Raw genomic sequence first — 15,015 nt, 5'->3', positions numbered from 1 at the left:
GAGGCTTCCAAGGAGGGGGAAAGGACCGTAGAATTGGTTGCAACAGCCCTAAACCACGGTCTTCCAGTGTTGTGCCCTGGTGGAAGGGATTGGACAGAACTCTGGGTGATGCCAGCTCCCTCCGAGGGAGGAAAGAGAAGCTGGCCCTGGCCCTGGCAGAGAGCTGTGTGCCCAGCAATTAGGGAGTCCTCTCTGCCTCTTCCACCAGCAAACCCTATAGCCTGCCTCATGCTGCCGAGACTGGGATGAGGCCGGTCAGAGTCCAAACCCTGAGAGCATCTGTGACGCTCGCTGCAGCTGTGCTGTGCGCCTACACCCCCGAGTCATGTCTGCTGTGCCCATGACACAAGCTGGTCCTAGTCTGCTAACCCTAGTCCTTAATAGGGAAGCTCGGAGAGTTTTAAGTGAGGCTCTGTCCTAGCCGGTATGGTGGAGTCCCCTAGCCGGTGGCAGCTGAGCATCGCACATATCAATGTTTCATACATCTGGCCTTGATTTGCAGCTGGGCCTCGGGCTGTGAGTGTAAGAACCCCTGGGGTTCTGTCGCAGGCTCGCTTGCACTCCTGAACCCCAGTTGATGTGGGCTTACCCCCAGAAGACCCACAGCAGGTGTGGGTACTCCCCACCACATAGTTAATTTGGCCCTGTCCCCCAGGTGACACAAAAGAGCACAAGGGTGCCGCACAGATTTTAAGGTTCTTAGTGTGGCATTAGTGGTACAGTGGTGAGTGTGGCTGCCTTCCAGAACACAGGGTGTGGGTGCGGTTATAGAGCAAGAGGGACTGTAAAAGAAGCAGACACTCTATTCTATAGAAACTGCCACCTGCCTTTATTTCTCCAAGGAGGCACAGGCAGGGTAACAGAGGGCACTGCCCCGTGCTCTATGACTTGAGGGTGGCTCTGTGCAATCTCCCTTCTATTACAGTCCCGCTTCTGGCTGCCCAGACCCAGCTTGCATGTGCTGAGTGGCTTGGCCAAAGTCAGAGATAAACTGGGGTTTGAGAGAAAGCCACACCCAGGAAGGCCCGGAGCCCCAGGAAGCCACCCAGAGGAGCGTGTTCTAAGGAATGGGTAATGTTTCTTAATGACAACTGTTCCCCGAGCTCGGTGGCTCATACTCATGCTTCAGCCAAGCCCACCTTACCAGCCGGAAGCTAGCATGCAGCTGGTATAGCCTGTCCCTGCTTGACATTTTCAGACACTTCCTTCATTTCAGAGGACATTGCGGTCCTAATTGCAATACAGTATAAAGAGTGGTGGTAGTCTCACAAGGAAAGAGCCAGCAATCGACAGTATCAGTGCACTGGGACCTTAGCCAGCAGGTCAAAGGTGTGCGCCTGGAGCCTGAACCGCTGCGCATATAAGAACATCAGATATAGAAGGACATAGTTGTGGCGCTTGGCATCTCAAGCGCCACAGCGGTGTCACAATTTATGACACAGTTTTCTGAAATGAGCAATTCTCAATGAGACAACAGGCCAGCCTGGCTTCGCTTGACCTGCCCAGTTGCGTGGTCTCACACACGGAAGATCAAAGCCGTCAGTATGCATAAGGTGGGGGTCCAGAAAGTTCTGTCTGCTTTTCATCTACATGGAAGGCTGTATGCTTATTGAGACCCTTTGTCCTCAGGTGGGGCTTGTTCTTGGCATGGCAGAGCCTTCTGTCCCCAAGTGGTACCACCTCTTTAAGGAACCCCCGTGAGCCCAGAGAGTGACAGCCACAGGGTCCCCCATGCCACCTCTTGGGGGCAGAAATCAAACCCAAGAGTTTCATTGTCCTTGGGATGAGTCTCACACTGGAATCCCTGAGACCATTGGGGACCCTCATGCACACAGTGGTAGGGATTATTTTGTACTCCCAGTGACCTCCCTGACCAGATGTTGCTTGGGAGAGAGGGTTAAAACTGGCACCTTGGAGGCTGGATGAATGGTTACTACTCCGAGCCATCTGGGAGACAGTGGAGTGCCGTGCCTGGATCCCACATCTAGACACACTCACCAGTAACTCCTAAGGCCAACTAGCCAGTTACTAGTTCAGGGCGCTGCCTGTCTCAGCTCTGCCATCCTTCATTCCTCCTACAAGTGGACTTGGCTTTCTGCTCTATCACTGCAGTTCATGGGGAACATATGTGGTATGTTACTCTAAGAAACAGCCTGGCCCATCACCCCAGGAGACAGGTGGCCGCAGGAGGTGGTGAGTAAGGGAGGCAGCCAGAAACCCAGATTTGGTACCTTCTGCATTTGAGAGCTGTCACTTTAAGAAGTGTCAGAGGATATCAAGGCTGCTCAGCTTGCCGCCCTGGGGCAGGGTTCTAAGGAGGCCAAGGTCCCTCGTCCAGCATCCATCTGGAACAGCCGGTCATCCTGGCCCTATGATCAGATAACCAACCCCGCCCCCCCATACACTTTTGCAAGGCGCTCGGTCAACCCCTCAGCACCTCTTCAGAGGTCATGTAAACATTGCCATAGAAGCAGGACATATGGCTTCCGCCCAGTTTTCTAAATGAAGACTGAGGCTCAGAGAGGTAAGGCCACTTAGCCAGGGTCACACAGCCCTGCTTATCACCTACAGGCCTCTCAGTAGGTGTCAGGAGTTAAAGGGACAAAAGCAGCAGCTTGGGGGGAGGCAGCATGCAGCCCCACTCCTCCACCCCCCCATCTCTGTGACGAGCCTGACTTGGAGAATTGTGTTGTGTGCCCATCTCTGCTGACCATTCCCAGGGAGGCTGGCCCCGTGCTAACATCTGCACATCAGTCTTTTTTTGCTTCTTAAAGTGCCCCGTTTCCATGATGGAGAAAGAAGCAATTGATGGGATTCTGTCACTTATTCTCAGCCCAGCCAACAAGCAGACAAACAAGACTCAGGAAGGGTGTGCTCTTGACCTCTGCCGCCTCATAGATGGTCCTGTGGCCCATAATGTGCTTGGCTACTCGCCTCCGGTTGTCTGAAGCTACCAGATCTCATGGAAAATGAGTCGGTGCAGTTCCTCTGGCTTGGAGTAATTAATATAGTTCAAGATGGATAAAACCTGCCATCCTTCAAAATGAGAAGGAGGGCCTCCCCAAGTTATGGAAGAGTCTCTTGGATGGGGTCTGTGGGCTTCCCAACCCTCCAACCATCATCATGGTTGATCCAGGATCCCAGGTCCATTCTTCCTGGAGCAGGGCAAGGTGGCTGGGCTGTTTCTGCATAGCTAATTAGCATTTGCTCATCATGAAAGTTCCCAAGAGGGAGGTGGGGCGACGGCTCTGTGGGTAAAGCGCTTGCCACACAAACATGAGGGCCTGAGTTCCGGGGCTCGGACACCCACATAAAAAAGTGCTGGAGAGATGGGGACAGCCAGAGCTCTGTACAGTTTGTTAGTCAAACAGTCCTGCTCAACTGGAGAATTCCACAATAGGGAGAGACCCTGTCTCAACAAATTAGCCTTTGACCTTCGCGTCCACATCCACACTCGTGTGTGTGTGTGTGTGTGTGTGTGTGCCTGTGTGTGTGTGCATGCATGCATATATGTGTATACACACACACACTCAGTGACCTCAGAGTGACCCCCAGCTGGGCTGGCTGCAGGCTGTGCACACAGAGCACACAGAGCTCTGATTTGGGCCTAAAAAGGCTCTTCCACCAACTTCCACGCCACAACTCAGAACGTCTTCCATTTCCCCCCTCATCAGACACGCGTGTCTTCCCCTATCTGTCCTTCCCCGGGCACAGCTCCTGCCTTGGCCCCTTTCTGTCTTGTCACTTGGACACTCAGCCCTTCATCCTGAATGAGCCGTGGGAGAACTCATGTGTCTGCGTCCCTAGAACTGACCTGTCCCCAGCGGGCTTCTCTCGGCCTTCCAGCCAGTGAAGTTGTGAGCGAGCATAGTCTTGCCACTGATACTGCTCTCAGCGCTGGGGACACGTGGGGAAGCTCCTCCCTCCCCACATCACATCAGAGACGTGAAGAAGAGACAAATAGACATTTGTCGTCGTCTCTCACGATGACTCATGCCAGGGAGGAACTAGGCCAGAGATGGGGCGGGGTGGGGAGAGTAGCTCAGGGTGAGGAAAGCATCAAGTGTGGGGAGACAGAGGTGCCAATCATGTGAAAGCCAGGGAGGGTGAGAGTCCTGACAGGAGGGTAGAGTGGGAACAGAGATCCGGAGCCAGCGACCTGGGTGAGGGGGTTCAAAGAGGTGAAGGAAGACTCCCAGAGATGAAGGGTAAACAGTGGGAGAAGGTTTCTGTGTGAGAACTAAGGGACTGAGTATCAAACTCAGGTCCTCATACTTGCACACAGGTACCTCACTCATTGAGCCATCTCCCCAGAGCCCACTGTTTCTTCAGAAATGTAGAACCCAAGTATACTGAGGGCGCCTGTGCTATATAGCAAATACAGCTAGCTACTAACACATTCCGTGTCCAAGTGGGACACGCTGGGTGGGAAAATAAGGACTCTCCTTTCCTCCAATACTCAAACCTAGCCCACTACCCCCGATTTCTTTACTTAACTCCTCTTGCAGGCATGGGTTTAAGGGTCCTGCCCAGCTTGGAGGATATTGGTAGCTAGATTCATGGTGATGACTGAGCCCCAACACCCTGCCGCTCTTCCCAGCTTCAGGATTTCTTGTAGGATTCCTGCTCTCAAAAGCAAACTTTACAGCCATATACATGGCTGTATATATCTGCAATCTTAATGTCTAGAAAGCTGGCGCAGGAGGTTTGCAAGGTTGAAGCCAGCCTGGGCTGTACAGTAAGACTGTCTCAAAGAATGAAAAGCAGGGCTTGAGGGGGAGGGGTGTAGAATATTTGCCTAGCCTGGGCAAAGCCCTTGCCTCAATCCCAGCACCATATAAACCAGGCAAGATGACCTACAACTGTAATCCTACCACTGGAGGGGGTAGAGCTGGAGGCTCAGAAGTTAGAGGCCATCCTTGACTACACAGCAAGTTCCAAGCCAACCTGGGCTTATCTCAAAAAAAAAACACCTCCTCATTTCCTCACCAATTTGGGGTGACAGCACCCTGATAAAAATCAAGGGGAAAGCTTGGCCATGACCCCCACATCCCACCTCTATAAACGTGGAGTCTTTGTATTGACTCCTGGCATCTGAGACCAGGTGAAGGCTGCGAGGAAAGGCTGGGGCAGGGCAAGGAGGATGGGAATGAGTTAGCCAGCATGTCCATGGAAAGCTGGGGCAGGCTTTCTGCCAAGGCCAGCTGCTCCATAGCATCCCCATCGTCTGGCAACTGCCTTGACCTTCCCTGAGCCTTCCACACAGGTCTGACACACCTGCTCCTTGCCAGCTCCTCGGGCTTGGCTTTGGCAAGCTGTCAGCCATGCAAGCTTTCTGAGGAGCCAGACCAGGTTACCTGTCTGTTCTATAAAAGACTATGGACTTGATTCCCAAGTACCCTCTGCTGACGAGCTGGCCAAGGCTGTGTGAAGGTTTGAGGATACTGACATGAGGCTTGGCTTGAGCACATCTCAGCACAGTGTCCACAGATACCTTTCAGTGTGATCATCAGGTGTGGCGCTGTTACTGTCACGGGGTGGGTTAGAAGACACACATGAAGCTCAGCAGCCCTGAGGCCCTGGCACAGAGCCCACGGAGAGGAAGTCCCTGGCTCAAAACCTCAACAGTCAAGGCCCAGAGAGTGTCAGCTACATCAAGGTGACCCAGAACAGCCAGGCAGACCCTGGACTCAGAAGTGGTGGCAAAATAAAGTCATTCATCCAGCCTTCCCAGAAGTCAAGAGATGTCCTGCTCCCTGCTTCGGTGTCTTGTCTTTTATGGAGGGAAATAAAGCCACCACATCTGCATGTACGCAGTAGATGGAGTCAGCACTCTTACCTCATTGGCTGGGAATGTCTTGCATCTAAATTTCATGTTCTAGGCAAGGCAAGATGGCAGGATGTGCCCCAACTATGACAAAAGCCAAAAACAGCTTTGGCAAGCTTCTCTTTCTGGCTGTGTGGCCTTGGATAAGCGGTCTTGTCACTTTGAACTGCAGTTTCCTCCGTTGATAAGGAGTAGCATTATAGTGAGTGTCTTGTTTGTGCTGACTGTGGGCCAGACATTGTGCACATGTGGCCTCTGGTAGTGCCAGCAGGGGTGGGTGTCCCACATACTCTGAAGGATGAGCAGAGGCAGCACTAGGCTGAGGGTGGACAAAGGGGTAGAGAGAAGAGGGGAGAGTGGAGATCAGAGCTCGGAATCATAGGAATCTCCGTTTACTGGAGACTTGTACTTCTGAAGTGTCTAGTGGCTATGCGTGGCTCACTGCACTATACCAGATGGTGTAGGCATTGCCTGAACAGTGATAATGACCCTGAAGGGGTCGATTAGAAGCTCCTTTGTCCTATCTAATGAGGCTGTGAAGAAGGGGGCAAGAAGGTAAGGGAGTCACTAGCATGTACCCTCAGCAGAGTGCCCGGGCATTCCTCTCACTCAGTCATTCCCCACACTGTCATTAGGTCGCATGTGACAAAGGGCATATTGAGGCTGGTTCTATGTCCAGACTCACTCAGCCTAATGAGCAGAGCCAAAGGTCAGACCTCCACTGTGGATGCTACATGCATGGTACTGTTAGCAGACATTGCGGGAGACTCCAGGAACTCACATCATGGAGGTGAACCCCTAAGGTGCACCAGATCCTCCCCAGCCCCCTCTCACAGGCTGTGGGTCAGGGGTGTCTACTCCTGAATTAGTCCTGAGTGCATGGAAATCAGACAGCTCAGCCCTGATGCTCCCTGGACTCCATACTAAAAATTGTTCATTCCCTGCTCATCACACATGACTCTAAAATCAGCATGTGTTAACCAAACCATCCAAACGCATTCTTTGAACAAAGGCATTCACAAGAAGAAGAAGAAGAAGAAGAAGAAGAAGAAGAAGAAGAAGAAGAAGAAGAAGAAGAAGAAGAAGAAGAAGAAGAAGAAGAAGGGGAGGGAAGAAGGAAGAAGAGAAGAGAAGTAAATAGAAAAGAAAAAAAACACAAAAGATAGATGTTACCCTGTGAGCTCCTTCCTGCTGGGTCACGAGATAAACCACCTCAGAGTTGCCTAGGTGATGGACTTCCCAGATGCAAGGGTTCTCAATCTGTCACCTGTAGCTAGAATATAAGTATCTTGACTTGTCTTTCCTGCAAACCCCCCCACACACGCTTTGTTTTACTCTCAGAAGGGATGTGAGCTAGCGGCCATCAATCATATTGTGCTTAGCTTCTAGCTGTGGGCCTCTGGGGAACTAGCATTGCCTCTCTGGGCTCTGCCGTTTCATCTGAAACCGAGAGCAGTGAACGGCTGTTGAAATGAGATGAAATAACACTGCACAAGTACCTGGTACATTACCGATGTCCCCAAATGCATTAACCTCCTTCCTTGTCTGCTGAGGCCCCATTTGTGGTCACGTGACACTGTCAGCTCAGGAGCGACAGAGCTGAAATGGAGCTGAGTGACATTTGAAGCGGCTCTCTATGGCTCGTTCCCTAGTTAATTGCTGCACAGGTAATCCGTTGACTTGGGAAACGCTGGCCATCGAGAACCACTCCAGGGACGTTTTGGTGACATTTTAAAGAGGGTAAGACAGAATGTTCCCTCTGATGATGTAATCCTCACCCAGCAGAAGAGCTTAAGTGGCTGAGACAATGGGTCAGAGGGATGGGGAGAAACCCAGCAAGGTGGGGTGGGCTGGCCCCATCAGAACAGTGGACAGGGGATGGACTGAGAACCAGCCCCCCAGCTCCTGCTCGACACCAAATGACAATTCGTACAGACCTCGCGGGAGTCCCCATAGCTGGGAAGGCAACACAGGGAGCAACACAAGAGACACCCTCATGTCTGGAACCAGTACCCAGAAAGGACACAAAATAGCTGAGTGGCCTGAAGTTGGGTACCAGGTGTGAAAATAAGGTACAACTACAATTGGATGCAGAGAAGAAGGGCAGAGGTGACACAGGTGTGGCTCTTCAGGTCTGAGGCTGGCTACCCTATAGGATCTTGCTGACAGAGCTTCGGCCCGGGCCAGTCAGAGGAAAGGTCAGGAAAACAACTGGGGCTTCATCAGCAGGAGATCGTGTTCTGGAATGAAGCACAAACCTGCGATTGAGGAGTCTGACTTGAGCTAATGACTTTCTCTCTGGACCTCAGCTTTCATGTGTGATTCTTACTGTGATGAGGCTGTTGGTGATGAGAGTGAGGATGTTGGTGGTTGTCATGGTGAAGAGGGCAAGGAAAATGATGATGGTCATGGTGATGTTGATGGTTACAGTAGTAATGGTGGTGACAATGGTGATTACCATGATAAGGATGGTGAACATGGTGATGGTGAAGATGACAGGAATGGTGATGGTTTGGGTAGCAATGATGGTCATTATGGCCATGATGATGATGGTGGTCATGCTTCTGATGACAATCGTGGTGATAGTGAAGATGGCAGTGATGGTGATAGTTTGGGTAGCAATGTGATGATGGTGATGGTGGTGGTGGTGGTGGTGGTGATGCTGGTTATATCGAGGATGGATATGTTCATCATGACAATGATGTTGATGTTGGTGATGATGCATGACAACGGTGGTGATGATGAAAGTGGTAATGATGATGATGGTGAAGACGATGGTGATGATGTGACAAAGATCATGATGGTGACAGTGAGGTGTCACTGGTATTGGTGGTGGTAATGCTGAGAAGGAGAAAAAGCTAGAGGTTTGCTTCTGATGGTGGCGACGGTGGTGGTGACTAAACACAATGCTAAGGACGCCTACTTCAGAGTGAACATATGCAGCAGGCTGGACGCTTTGACTTTATCACTGACCACCTGCGACCTTGGCCCTGGACGACTTATTCTATCATAGCTGTGATAAAATAATGTGACAGGGGCAAAAGGGGTCTCTGTAGCTCCCAGTTCTAGGGTACAGTCCATCGTGGGGACAGTGTCAAGGCAGCAGGAGCTGGAGGCAGCGAGTGATGGATATCAGGGCTCAGCTCCCTTTCTTTGTTTTTTTATAGTCCATAATCCCTGGCAACAGTCCTGCCCTCAGTCAAGATGGATCTTTCCTTATGAGTTGACCCAGCCAAGATACTTCCCCACAAGCATGGCCAGAGGCTTGTCTCCCAGTTTGTCCTGGACTCTGTGAAGTTAAGGGTAGTGCTACTTCATAGCCTCTCACTTCTCTTTCTCACCGGTACCATCTGTGAACATGTGCTGATGGGGATAGTGGCTAATCCTCACTCTCACCCCGTGGACTGTCTCAGGGGTTAAATGAGTCAGACATGCACAGAGGGGCCAGGTGACCATTCAGCTGGCACAGTGTTTGCCTTACAAGTATGGGTACCTGGGTTTGGTTCCCAGAATCCACATAAAGAAAGGCTCCCAGGACTGGAGAGGCAGAGACAAGGGGGTTGATGGGGCTTCATGTTCTGCAGTGCTGTCAAATCCGTGATCTCTAGACTCGTGAGAGACTCATGGAGTAAGCTATATGACTCCTAAGGAACAGCACTGGGGGCTCATCTCTGCCCTCCATGTGCTCCCGTGCACACACACTCATGAACCACACGTATAGTGCCTGACATGTGCTGAATGCTTAATGAACTCTAGTCATCATTATGCGTGATGTTATTTTCATTGCTATATCCCCTGAGCAGGTGGTGTGTGTGTGTGTGTGTGTATGTGTGTGTGTGTGTGTGTGTGTGTGTGTGTGTGTGTTTTAAGAAGCCCAAAGCCTTGTTCAAGAACAACTAAATCTCGTTTCTTGCCTGCAGGACTCCAACCCATCCCATGCCCTACCTTTCTCCTCACTAACTGTCCTGGGCGGGTACAGTACATACCTGATGATGGTGATGATGATAGACCTAGGCTTCCGATTCTCAGACCTGGGAAGTGGGGAGGGGCAGGGGTGATGAAGTCTGTGTGGCAGCCATGCCAAAGCCACAGACACTGAGCTTTGCACATGATCCAAGAACTGCTTTCCCTGTGGCACTGGTGTGCACGTTTGTGGAGTGGGGGAGCTTCCTGATGAAGATCTGTGGGCCCACAGGCTACACAAAGAGGGACCTGTGAGTGGCTTGGGGTTCTGTACAGATTGGGGATGGCCGGATCAAGGCCACAATCCTGCTGTCACCCTTCCTCACCCGACCTACCTTGCCTTCCAGAGAGCTCGATGGCAAACCGCACAAAGCTCTGCCCCTGGGCGGGGAGAATGACCGCGTCTTCAATGACCTGTGGGGGAAGGGCAACGTCCCTGTGGTCCTCAACAACCCATACTCAGAGAAGGAACAGGTAAGTGAGATGCTGGCAGGGCACCGAGCTCCCATACTTTTGGGGGGAGGGGTAAGTGAGAAAGGGGAAGCACAAGATCCCAAAACCATGACCTGGATGCTAAGGTAAAGGTCTGGGGTCTGGGGTCTGGGGTTCGAGGGTATGCTTCAGTCTAGATGTGTCATGTGTGCAAGTGTTTGGGAACTTGCCATTTTTAAACATTTTTAGATTCTTGTTCTTACCAGGAAGGACACTCGTGTTCTATGGTCTAAAGGTACCAAGTATCCAGGCTATTTTTTTTTTTTTTGCACTTAATGCCAACCCTAGAGACTAGCAATATTGGTTGATATTGTTGGCGTGTGTACATGTGTTCTAACTTCTTAGGTATGAACAGACCGATGTCACGCGTGTTATTTTCATGCCTTTGTACAAATGAAAGTGTGTCTGCATCTGGATTTGCCTCTTCATGTATTAGCATATCTAGGAGATAAGTCCCACTGAGAAGGTAAAGGGGGTATTTTAGTCAGCGGTTCTACTGAAGTGAAAAACACCAGAACGAAAAGCTGCTTGGGCAGGAAAGGGTTTGTTTCACTTTACGCTTCCAGGTAACAGTCCATCACCGAAGGAAGTCAGGGTGGGAACACAAGGCAGGAACCTGGAGGCAGGAGCTGATGCAGAGGCCATGGAGGGGTGCCGCTTGCTAGCTTGCTCCCCATTGTTTGCTCGGCCTGCTTTCTTCTAGAACCCAGGACTGCCAGCCTCAGGATGGCATCGCCCACATTAATTAATGTAGATGGCTAATCCCTCCCACATTAATCATCTGTCAAGAAAATTCACCACAGGCTTGCCCGCGGCCAGTCCAGTGGGGATATTTTCTTAATTGAGGTTTCTTCTTCCAAAGTGGCTCTAGCTTGTGTCAAGTTGACATAAAATTAGCAGATCCAGAGGGCTGGTTCTTTTTCAAAACTGTGTAATATTCCAGTGTAAGGCTAGGCCATCCTCTATTGAATAAGTCCCTCGTAATAGACATGGGTTTTTGCCACTCTGGATGTGACAGTGCTGTCCCATGTAGCATTGTATAAATAACTCATTTGGTACATGAGCAGCAGCCTTTATCAGGAGAAAACATTCCTAGAAGTGTTAAAGTTGAGTCAAAAAGCCATTTACATTTACAACCCAGCGGCTGTAGCCATCTTACCAGGTAGGGGGGTAGGGGGAGCGCTGTTTGCCCACAGCCTCGCCAGCTCCATCTGTTACCAAGTGCTTCGGTCCTTGCCAATCGGCTGAGATGTGTGCTGACAGCTGAGTCACCAGCCCTTTCGAAGACGGCCTCAGTTTGGCTGCAGATCAGCAGCCACTTCTCTTTTGCCCAAACAGCTGATGTGCCAGACTAGAGTGACCCTTGGAAAGAACCCATGTTTCCTACCAAACGCCCTCACCCCACTGTAGCGGGAGGGAGGGTGGCTCACGGGAGGTCCGGAAGAGGGGGAGCCGTACCCCCTTGCCTCGGCACCTGCACACAAATGGAGCCTTTCAGACCATCTTAGCCAGGGCTCCAAGCCTTTCTCCAAGGCTTCACAGGCGGGCGAGTCAAGCCTGAGCCACGGTGGAAATGGCTTCCCTTGGCTACTGATGGCTAACAGGAGGCGGGGGTGGGGGATTCCACAATCCCACTGGCTGACTCTTCTACACCCAGGAATGTTTGTAGATGAACATCACTAAACTGTCTTCAGAAATCAAGGCCACATTGGAGCTGGCATGGGCTCAGTAGTTGAGCATGGGCTTAGCAAGGAGGCTAGGATCCATGCCTGCAAGCAAAACTCACCCTTTCAGTGGACTAGGGGAAGCAGATAGGGGGAAGAGGGAGGGACGGAGGACTGGGAGGAGCTGAGAAGTTGAGGGTGGGGGCTTTTTTTTTTTTTTACAATGAATAAATTGTAAAAAAAAAAAAAATTAAGAATTAAAGAACAAACAAACCAAGGCCATACTGGAACACCAGAAACTCTTGGTCACTGAAAAACAAACAACCGTGGTCTTTAAAAATTCCTTCATAATTTCTTTTTGTTGTAGGGGAGGAAAGTCCTGAGAATGGAACCGGGGCCTTGTCGCCCAAGCACAAGGTTCTGTACGCTGGTGTGTATCACCAGCCCTTGGCTTTTTTGAGAAAGGGCCTTGTATAGCCCAGGCTGGTTTTGAACTTGTAAGCCTCTGGCCTCTGCCTCCCAATTGCTGGGTTTGCAAAATGTGTACCACTACACTGGTTTATAGTTCGTTTCTTTATTTAAAAAAAAAAAAAAAAAAAAAAAAAAAAGAAGTTGTGCGCGCTGATAACCCTCTCAAGATAGACAGGCAGGAAGTGGTACCTTCAGCCAGATCCAGGCTCAGGCCCAGTTTGTTGGGTGTACAATCTGTTTTCCTAAGAGATGAGTCTGATTTTTAATTTTTTGTGATTGCTGCGAAGTTTTGCACAGAAATACTGACATTTCTTCTTGGAAATGTATACAACATCTAACCATATGTGAGCCTATCTTATTAGGGGGTGTCTTAGTGTTCTGTTCCTTGAAGAGACATCATTACTAAGGCAACTTTTATGAACAAAAGCATTTAACTGGGGCAGGGCTTGCTTATGGTTTCACTGGTTTAGTCCTTTATCATCATGGTGGGGAGCATGCAGCATTCAGGCAGGTACTGAAGAGCTTCATCCTGAGCCATAGACAGGGAGGGCTAGACTCTGGGCTTGGCATAGGCTTTTGAAACCTCAAAGCCCAACCTCAGTGACATAATTCCTCCAACAAGGCCACACCTCCTGATCCTTCTAATCCTTTTAAAAGTTCCACTCCCTGGTAACTAAGCGTTCAAATATATGAGCCTGCAGGCACCGCTCTTATTCAAACCAACACAGGGGCACAGCAGTCTGTGTAAGCCACTCTCCTCACATAGACTCTCCACTTTGCAACAGTCTCTACCACAGGGTAGTGTCACTATCTCAGCAAGACAGAGCGTCCACTGCCTTTGTTAGCCCACCAATGCTGTCGGTTTTAGTTTTACAGTTAGGACAAAAGATAAATCTTTTTGTATCCATTTAGGTTTTTTTTAATCCATTTGTATGCATTTATATCCATTTTGTATCCATTTGTTACTGTTGTTTAGTTTTATTTTTGTCTAGCTCTGATGACCCATGGCCTTATGCACGCTACCCGGGTGCTTGACCATTGAGTTACATCCCTGAGCTACACTCTCTCAGGTTTTTCTAGGATTTGTTTTTTATTATCTTAATTATGTGTATATGTGTGTGGGTATGTGCACATGAGGGCAGGTGCCTACAGAGTTCAGAACAAAGTGTCAGATCCCCCTGAAACTGGAATTACAGGCAGTTGCGGGCTTCCCAACACGGGTCTTGGGAATTGAACCTGGGTCCTCTTGCAAGAGCACTACCTACTCTTGACCTCTGAGCCACCCAGACCCTCCCCTATTTAAAAAAAAAAAAATATTAGATGAGATCTCACTAAGCTGCGCTCTCTAAGCTTTAACTCACATGACAGACTGCGCAGTTCTATACCTTGCCATCCTCCTGCCTCGGCCACCTGAGTCCTTATAATAAACAGCAGGTAGAAATTAACTAAGAGGTTCCTGTGTGTCAGGAAAGATAAGAGGAATGTTCTTCTGTGCTTAATGTACACTAAAAACGCAGTATTTTGAAACTGCCAGCCTGCTTTGCTAATTCGCCACTGAAGTTTGTAATTCCCTGTTGGTGGTGTCTTTGAGTTCCGCTGAAGGGGAAGTTTGGGGAAGAAGCAGAGGCGTTCCTGACTCTTCCGGAAGTAACCGGAAGTCCCCACCAAAGTGTGAGCAAGGGCAGGGCTATGGCCACCTCTCATGCCGTCCACCTTGTTTAATGTGGCAATTCGTAAAAACTCACCTTGAACTCCTAGTTAGAGGGCGTTAGAGGGGTGCAGAGAACATGGCATCAGAGATTTGAGGATGGGCTTCTCGGCCAGTGTGGCAATAGAGGGGCTTGGGGGGTACTGAGCACTGTCCTATACACAGAATATCCATCATCCTAGAGAAGGGGACCGAAGACCCAGTAAGATGACCAAGTAGCTTTGCCTGAAAGACCCAGACACCAGCAGTGAGGGGTCCACTCCACACCTCACATCAGATCCTCAGTGCCGTTCCATGACCCAAATCGATTCTAAACCATTGGTCTACACAATCTCCCCAGATTCACTGACTCTAAACCAGGCTCCACTCCGCCTACAGAAAGGAGCTGGGCATGCTGATGGCAGCCTGTCATGCCAGCATTCAAGAGACGGAGGTACGGGGAGAGGTTGTGAGTTCAAGGCTAGCCTTGACCACATAGTGAAACCTGTTCTCCAAAGAAAAGAAAAACAGGCACAGTGGATATAACTGAAGTAATGGGGTGTCTTCCCGGCATTCACTTGGTTCTATGTTCAATCCCTAAGTCAGAGGGTAAGCAAGTGCATTCCTTGAGACTCAAGTTTAGGATACATTTGCCAGCTTTAGAGAGAAGTGGATAGCCCCATAACCCATCAACGTCTCATCCCTGCCTCCAAGAGCTTCACGTGGAACAACTCAATGGTGAACTGGTCTTGTCTAATGAAAGCCATCTCGTACCTCCACCTTCCCAAGGCTGCTCAGAACCATCTCACCCATCACTGCTACAGTCGGCCTCCTTCCCTGTCGCAGCTTGCTTTCCTTTTTCATGCTTTAACCAACGGTTCTTTATTTTAATATTTTGGAGAATTTTACAC

General features: G+C 50.0%; 1 protein-coding gene across 4 annotated transcripts in view; it reads left to right on the top strand.

The window, feature by feature from the left end:
• Nos1 (nitric oxide synthase 1) overlaps positions 1-15,015 on the top strand; it is a 174,168-nt gene that overhangs the window by 83,065 nt on the left and 76,088 nt on the right. For all 4 annotated transcript variants that reach the window (XM_060382531.1, XM_060382530.1, XM_021642746.2 and 1 more), the window contains one exon: positions 10,138-10,264. In XM_060382531.1, the coding sequence (XP_060238514.1) occupies positions 10,138-10,264 (127 nt within the window). The remainder of the gene's footprint in view (positions 1-10,137; positions 10,265-15,015) is intronic.

The sequence above is a fragment of the Meriones unguiculatus genome, chromosome 4, assembly GCF_030254825.1.
Source record: "Meriones unguiculatus strain TT.TT164.6M chromosome 4, Bangor_MerUng_6.1, whole genome shotgun sequence".
Taxonomy (NCBI): Eukaryota; Metazoa; Chordata; class Mammalia; order Rodentia; family Muridae; genus Meriones; species Meriones unguiculatus.
Note: the sequence above shows the minus strand (reverse complement) of the source record. Positions and strands in the feature narration are given on the sequence as shown.